Genomic DNA, 8170 nt, shown 5'->3' with positions numbered 1-8170 from the left:
TAAGAAATGAAATAGGAGTGGTGAATTTTAATATTTTGATTTAAGAGAGTATTGGTTGTATAATTTAAACTATAGATTGTTAGTTACCAGTGCCGTTCCTATAAAATTATAGGCTCGGCTCTGATACTAACAATAGGCTCCTAATAAAAAAAAACACAAATTTTTTTTAAAGGATTTTATTTTATAATTTGAGGTTTACTATTTTACATAAAAACTATGAACCAAAAGTTACAAGTGTTCTAAAAAAAAAAAAGAAAAAAAAAGTTATGTTTTGTTTTTAAGGAAAAAGAAAACATTGAGGATATTTAAAACTCAAATCCATGATAAATTAGGCTTAAGTGAGGCCCAATCATGTTGAAAAAAATAATTAAAGCAAAAATTTAATTTAGAATAGTTGTTGGAGTTGAATCCATGACATCCATAATGCAAGCGTGCTACTCCACCACCAGGTCAGCTTATCATTTCTATTATATTAGCGCGTTTTTAATATATATTGGCTTTTTACATGTATTATACATTAAAAAAAATATTTTGGGCCTCAAAATTTAGGAGGCCCAACTCAGTAGAGCTGTTTGCACCCCCAAGGACCGACCCTATTAGTTACGCTATGTACCCTAGAGAATTGCTCCCAGAGGATGCACCTCAGAAGAACCCTGGAGGATCATCACAAAGGAACCCTAGAGGATCGCCCTATAGGATGTGTTGGTTCATTAGTCTAGTCTACAGTGTTATGATCTATATACTGTAGATTATCACAAGTTTGTTAGAGTTTAGACAATTACTAACCAGCTGACACTGGTTAGAAGTTAGTTTGATAAGATTGAGTTAATTAGAGATTAACTTAATCATAGAGTTAACTTGGTAGTCAAGTAACCATACCCAAGTCTATATAAAGGGGTTATTGTACTGTGTATTTCATCAAGTGTTTTCACAACTTCTCCATTGGATACTTTACATAGTTTTCATTCACTCATTCTTCTTCTAAATTGTTATTCATCTCACACTTAGTGTTTAGCTTTTCAACCAACAGTAACAACATCAAACTAATTTAATTAAGAAATATTTAAGTAATAATCGACCTTAAATATTGACGAAAAGCCACCTACCTGTCCCTGCTTGTATTATGTTCTCAATATTCCATCTACATTATATAATAATTAAAAACACTTATGGCCCCATAGCTCAACAGATTGATCAACCAAATTCTATTATAAAAACCGATAGGTCTCATACTTACAAGCCAACTCGACCATTTCACTTATAAATTTGCTCTAGAAACATATAGTTTTTATACTAAGATAGAAAATATCAAATATGTCTAAGGGAAGAGGCAGTGCAGCTATGAACATGGTCATTGTGATTTCACTGCTGTGCCTTATGGTTCTGGCAAAAAGTACTAACGCAGAAACTTACACCGTTGGAGGACCTAAGGGATGGACCTTCGGCATTAAGAAGTGGCCTAATGGAAAATCGTTTGTTGCTGGTGATGTGCTTGGTAAGTTTAAATTGAATTTTTCCATGAAAGCGAGTTGCAACTTTAAAAATGTGCAGGGGTATTACATATTATATGCAGGGGTTTGGGTTCGAACTTCGGACACCTCACTTCTCCATGTTTAAAATGTGTGAGCTCTAGCCACTAGACTACTTGACCAAAAAATAAAAAACAAGGAGAAAAAAATACTATGTTGCGGGTATATTTGTGCATAAAAATTACAACAAAAAACTTGTAATTAGTTTTTGAGTTTCAAAAGATTAATGGTACAATACAATATGGCATATTTGAAAAACACTAAATTGTTAAGGAAAATTTTGTCAAAAAAAAAATGTTGTTAGTGATGGTTAATATTAGAGTTATTTATATATAATAACTAATTGATTGCTGCAGATTTTGGCTATAATCCAAAGATGCACAATGTGGTTTTGGTGGACCAAACTGGATACGACAAATGCAAGACACCAGAAGGTTCTAAAGTGTTCAGAACAGGGAGTGACCAAATCGAGCTAGTAAAGGGAGACAACTACTTCATATGCAACCTTCCAGGTCACTGCCAATCTGGGATGAAGATTTACATCAATGCAGCTTAGTGTTCAAAGCTAAGTGACTACATTGATTAGTTAATTGATGGTCAATTAGCTAGTGGTTATTTCGATCTCTTTAATTATTATAAAAAATAATAGCATGAATACTGGTTATTGTGTGTTAACTAGCAACGTACATGGGAGAAGGAAACACTTCTGTTTTTTTGTATGTTTTAAATAAGTTTGTATGCAAAGTAAAATTTATATACTATTATATAAATAGTTCTAAGAAAAGAGAAATAAATGGAAATTAGTTCACCAAAATACAAAGAATAATAAGATTGATTTTATATATTGTTAACAGATAATTAATTCTATACTTCCTAAAAAAAAAGATAGTTAGTTCTATTTAAAAAAAATAAAATAAAAAAGATATATGGAACTTTAGAAACTGTGTCATGTATTACATTAAAATCGTGGTATTTATGTCATCTAAGCACAAAAATAAATTAGATTGTATTTTAAATACTACTAAGATTGTCTTAAAAAAAATAATTAATAGATAAATAATAAAAGGAGGGAAAAAATTGAGAAAAAAATTGATATACAAAGAATAAAGAAAATAATAAAATTTGAGATAAAAAATAGAATGCTGAATTATTGACATGAATGAGAGAAAAATAGAGGGCATAAAACAAACAAACAAATTCATGAGAAAAAAAGGGGGTTTAAATTTAATAAATTATAAAAGGAGATTGAAGATGGCACCGAAACTCTATTTTGGTGGGACCTGTTGATTGATGGTATGATCTTGAAGAATAATTTTAGCCGGTTTTTTGATCTAGCTGTTAACAACAAAAAAAAAAATTACAACGGTGGCTGAAATGTTTTCTCTTAGGGGGAGGATGGTGAAGCTTGGAAGTCGCGGCGTAGGTTATTAGGGAGTGTTGTGAGATCTCAATCAATATTGTTTTGCAGCAAAATAGTATTTGTAGGTGGTTTTTGCACTTACATGCTTCCAACAAGTACAATGTAACAAGTGCTTATAATTACATGATGTCCTCGGTTAACATTGTGGCAGCTGATCACTCAAATGCAATTTGGAATAACGAGGTTCCTCTGAATGTTAGTCTTTTTGCTTGGCGTTTGCTCCGTAACCGATTACCAACAACAAACAATTTAATAAGAAGGCACATTCTTCATCATAATGCTCAACTTTGTGTGGGTGGCTATGATGTAATGGAAGATATAGACCATCTATTTCTCTCGTGATTTTTTGAAAATTTCTGGATTGGTATCTCTAATTGGCTTGGCTTTACTACGGTGCATCCAAAACATGCGGCAAACCATTTCCTTCAATTTGAAAATTTAGGTGGGTTTCCAAAAAACATCCGAATAACTTTTCAACTTATATGATTAGCTTGTGTTTGGATCATTTGATTTAAAAGAAATGCTCGAATTTTATGTAATCAAGAAGAATCGATACAACAATTTTTTGACAAAATTAAGCTTCAATCTTACTTGTGGCTAACAAACTTAACCACAAATTTGAAATTTAACATTGATATGCGTCTGATATTAAATATTGAACTCAAAAATAGGGACACAACGTCAAATCACTCATGTGTCAAAAATAAATAAATTGAGAATCACTCCTAAAAATTATGTTTTGCATGCTAGGGTATGAGTCCATTAAACCACATTCAGCAATCCCATTGTCTCTCCTTCAAGAATAGTCATTATTAGAATATGTATATTAGAATATAACAATATCTTCTATATTTAACAATAGCTTTATATTCTAATAATCATCTTCAGATAAGACCAACCGATAAGTGCTAATTAGACGAACCCCATGAAAATAGAAGGAAGTTGAACCAAAAGACGATATAATTTTGACGATGTGTCAAAAAATTAAGAAGGAGTAAGATTGTATTTTTGTTAGACATTAAGTTTCATATTTAGAGTATAGATAAGGTTGGAGAGTGACAACTTCACAATTCCGTTGAGATAAAAAAAATAAGGTGGGTGCAAATGTTATCATTGAAGATTTTTATTTATTTTTTATTTTAAATATAGTGTATGTTTGGTTGTACTTCTAAAGTGAACGTAATTGATTTTGACGTGTTTGATTGTTGTCGAGTAAAATTGATTTTGCATCCGAAATTGATTCTACTTGAAACTATAATTTGTCGCTTTTGATTCTAGATTAATTTTCACACACAAATTTATAATTCAATTAATTTTTATATTAATATGTATTCAAACACAAATCATTTTTAATTAAAATTGTTTTTAACCAAAATCAACTCTATAGAATCAACTATATCAAAATCAATTCCCCAAACTCACAAACAAACACACACACACAGTCAAGCATATAAGATGGAGGAAAACAAAGAGGATATTTGAGGAAGGATTGACAAAAATAAAGAGAGTTTGTCGCCCATTTACGCCTTAGAAAGTTCGATGGATTAGTCTCCGCAAGTTGCGCGCGAAAGATAGTTGGTTTAAAAAAGAAAAAAGAGAATGACAAAAATAAAGAGAGTATTTAAAGAGAAGTTTCAAAAATTTGTTTACTAAAAAATCTTTTAACAAGGCAAACCCGTGTCTTTGTTGTTCAGAGATTAGGGTTATCAAATTGAATTCAATTCAAGGTTATGTTAATCAACGCTTACTCCAGAATGAATCTCTCCAATGGCGTGAGGCTTCCTTCATCATTGAGAATGATTCGCTCATCATCTCATCGCTGCAAATTTCAGATACTTGATGTAGGAGTGTTCCACAGGACATTGGATTACGGAGTTTTCAGAGTTATCGAAGGAGGAGGTTATATGACTATGACATATTCATTTTCATTTTCTAAACAAAATCATATTAAGATTTATCGTGCTAATCTTTTCTCACCTTTTTTTTTACATTTGCAGTTGGACATGGTTTAAGCTAAATAACACGGTGCTACCAATCCGATGCCTTAGAAAGAGTAAGGATTTGAAGTTCATGTTTCTTTTAGTAATTGACATTTCCCATATATGTTTTGTTGTGAATTCGGTATCAAAATCACACCAATACAAATTATGATGTGTGGAGCAAAGGAAAGTAGTAACCAATATCAAAGTGAACACAAACAATAATCAACAATAACAGCACCTAGATCTAATATAGGAACCAAAGTGAAAAGCACAAATCCACAAGCAAAAGATAAAGGAGAGAAGAGAGGAACAAATACACCAAAGATTGCTGACCCAGTTCGGTCCAACTTGACCTAATCTGGGGGAGAGATTGATCTCTCCAATCCACTATCAATGAGTTCTTACAAAGAGATACAAACTGGTTACAATAAATTAGCTTCAACAAGCTCACAAAGAACAACCCTAATTTCTACCCATTTTCTCAATCTCACCAATGAACAAGACACTCAATGATTTTCACTTTTCCAAGGTGTTTACAATGTTTCCTAACCCAAGAGAACTTTAATCAAAGACCCTCAACCCTAAAGTTACCTCCTTTGATTTCCCAAGTTTCTCTCTCTTCAGCTGTCAAAATCGTGTCACGTTTGTCCAAATCATAACACGATTGGTGCGTACGACCCAAGGTACGACCAACCTTATCCTGAAAAATGTAGCCAGCAAGTTTGAAAATCGTGTCACGTTTTCCCAAAATCGTGACACGATTGAGCACCCTGCAAACCATGCTCACTGCTTGGAAATCGTGACACGTTGATGAAATCGTGTCACGATTTATCTGTTCATCCAAACCACAAATTTGAAGACATACACAACATTCTCCACCTTGACTTCAAATTGATGATGATGCCACTTTAACCATCAATCACCAATCCTCTTTTTCTTTTCCTTGCATCCAACTACACCAAGTAGCTCCACAAGTATACACGAAACCATCTTCAACCACGGAACGCCAATTGTTGTGAATTCGGTCTCAAAATCACACCAATACAAACTATGATGTGTGGAGCAAAGGAAAGTAGTAACCAATATCAAAGTGAACACAAGAAATAATAAAAAATAACAGCACCTAGATCTAATCTAGGAATCAAAGTGCAAAGCACAAATCCACAAGCAAAAGATAAAGGAGAGAAGAGAGGAACAAACACTCCAAAGATTGTTGACCCAGTTCGGTCCAACTTGACCTAATTTGGGGGAGAGATTGATCTCTCCAATCCACTATCAATGAGTTCTTACAAAGGGATACAAATGTGTTACAAGAAATTAGGTTCAACAAGCTCACAAAGAACAACCCTAATTTCTACCCATTTTCCCAATCTCACCAATGAACAAGACACTCAATGATTTTCACTCACCCAAGGTGTTTACAATGTTTCCCAACCCAAGAGAACTCTAATCAAAGACCCTCAACCCTAAAGTTATCTCCTTTGATTTTCCAAGTTTCTGTCTCTTCAAGCTCTCCTTCAAAATCTGCAAAGAACACTTATATAGCAGTCTTCAGCTGTCAAAATTGTGTCACGTTTGTCCAAATCGTGACACGATTGATGCGTACGATCCAAGGTACGACCAACCTTATCCTGAAAAATGTAGCCAACAAGTTTGAAAATCGTGTCACGTTTTCCCAAAATCGTGACACGATTGAGCACCCTGCAAACCATGCTCACTGCTTGGAAATCGTGACATGTTGATGAAATCGTGTCACGATTTCTCTGTTCTTCCAAACCACAAATTTGAAGACATACGCAAAGGTTTATTATTATTATTGTCCTTTCTTTGCATGTCCATGACTTTAATTTTCCCCTTTCAGCATCACTGTCGCCAAGCGACAATTCTGAAACAAATCCAAATTCTTCCGAAATGAAGGAAGCATTTGTCCATGGGGTAGGTTTTACTTAATTAACTCGTGTTAATTTGTATGCATTTTTATGGCAAAAACTCTTTTTAGGTTAATCTTGTTGCGATAATGGATCTATAATTGTTTGGAATGCAATGGATCACATGATCAAGGGCTTATTTCTAGGATGCGAACTTCTTTGAACTGTTTGAAAGTTGGTGTGAGAAATATGGCAAAACATACTCAGAGGAAGAGAAACGCTACAGCTTCAAAGTATTCAAGGACAACTATCCAGTTAAGGCGCCAGACAAAAGTTACCTTTGTCTGGCTTTCCTCAATGAATATGGTGCTATTGATCACCCCAATGGCTCCTCTCATCCCTTGGATTTCATGGCGCCTGTCACAATTGTGAACCCCCTAAACCCCATATTCCACCGGGCACCATGTATCTGTATAATGACGGAAACCCTATAATAGTGTAAGACCTATCATTTTCATCCTTTTTTGTTCTCTATTTCTTCTTCATCTTGGTTTGCTTTCCTTTCCTATCTTATTATTACAATGGCTATATGTTAGACTTATGCAGTAAATATGCTACATGTGCGATAAAGTCATCATCATTAGAATTATTTTGTTTTTGGTCATATAACATGTTTTTTCTATCATTTGACTGGTTTGTGTGCTAATCACTATGCTTATACAGCTTGGCATGGCTTAACAAATAGATATTTTTTATGCTGTATGGCTTTGTACGTTGTAAACACACTATATGCGATAACTTTATATTTCTTGATGTTTGTCTTCATTGTGGGAGATATATGCTTCGAAAACACTTGGTTCTGAGCTATATTTTGTCACCATTTTGCATCTTTTTGCTACTTTTGATGTTTTTATTAGATTCTGTTTCATGTTTTTCCTTTCACATCTCTACTTTGTCAATTAGGTATTGTTGTGTGTATCCAGGCCTCGTCTTTAAATGGGGCTCATTTAACCTTAACTCTGGTTTTAGACAGGGTTGTTTAGCATAACATGCTTGTCTTTGGTGCTTTTTCGAAGGTTGTTAGATTTAAAATTACATATTTCATACTCCCTCCTTCCCACAATAATAAACTCATTTGTAAAAAAAAAAAAAAAGTTGTTCCAAAATAAACGACACATTTCACCTTTCAATGTAATATTAACTAGTCCATGTGTCCCAAAATAGGTGATCTAGTTGACTATTTCACACATGTCAATGCTCATCTTTGATCTTAAATATTTTGAATTATGTATTAACAAAAATTATTAAAATTTGATATTTTGAAATATTCATCGAGACAAATCCAACATCTTATATTCTTCCATTTGTCTT

General features: G+C 33.4%; 1 protein-coding gene across 1 annotated transcript; it reads left to right on the top strand.

The window, feature by feature from the left end:
• Positions 1–1227: 1227 nt before the first annotated feature.
• LOC25489753 (basic blue protein) lies at positions 1228–2373 on the top strand. Its single transcript, XM_013605909.3, has 2 exons — positions 1228–1495; positions 1886–2373. Exons 1-2 carry the CDS (start codon positions 1315–1317, stop codon positions 2083–2085), a joined length of 381 nt encoding a protein of 126 aa, XP_013461363.1. The 5' UTR covers positions 1228–1314; the 3' UTR covers positions 2086–2373.
• The last annotated feature ends 5797 nt before the right edge of the window (positions 2374–8170 follow it).

The sequence above is a fragment of the Medicago truncatula genome, chromosome 3, assembly GCF_003473485.1.
Source record: "Medicago truncatula cultivar Jemalong A17 chromosome 3, MtrunA17r5.0-ANR, whole genome shotgun sequence".
In the NCBI taxonomy this organism is placed as follows: domain Eukaryota; kingdom Viridiplantae; phylum Streptophyta; class Magnoliopsida; order Fabales; family Fabaceae; genus Medicago; species Medicago truncatula.
Note: the sequence above shows the minus strand (reverse complement) of the source record. Positions and strands in the feature narration are given on the sequence as shown.

What these genes read in the sequence shown, in the direction of transcription:
- LOC25489753 (XM_013605909.3), top strand. Translation starts at nt 1,315, where the DNA reads ATGTCTAAGGGAAGAGGCAGTGCAGCTATGAACATGGTCATTGTGATT. An exon ending in TGTTGCTGGTGATGTGCTTG is followed by an intron (nt 1,496 to 1,885) that starts GTAAGTTTAAAT and finishes TGATTGCTGCAG; the next exon opens with ATTTTGGCTATAATCCAAAG.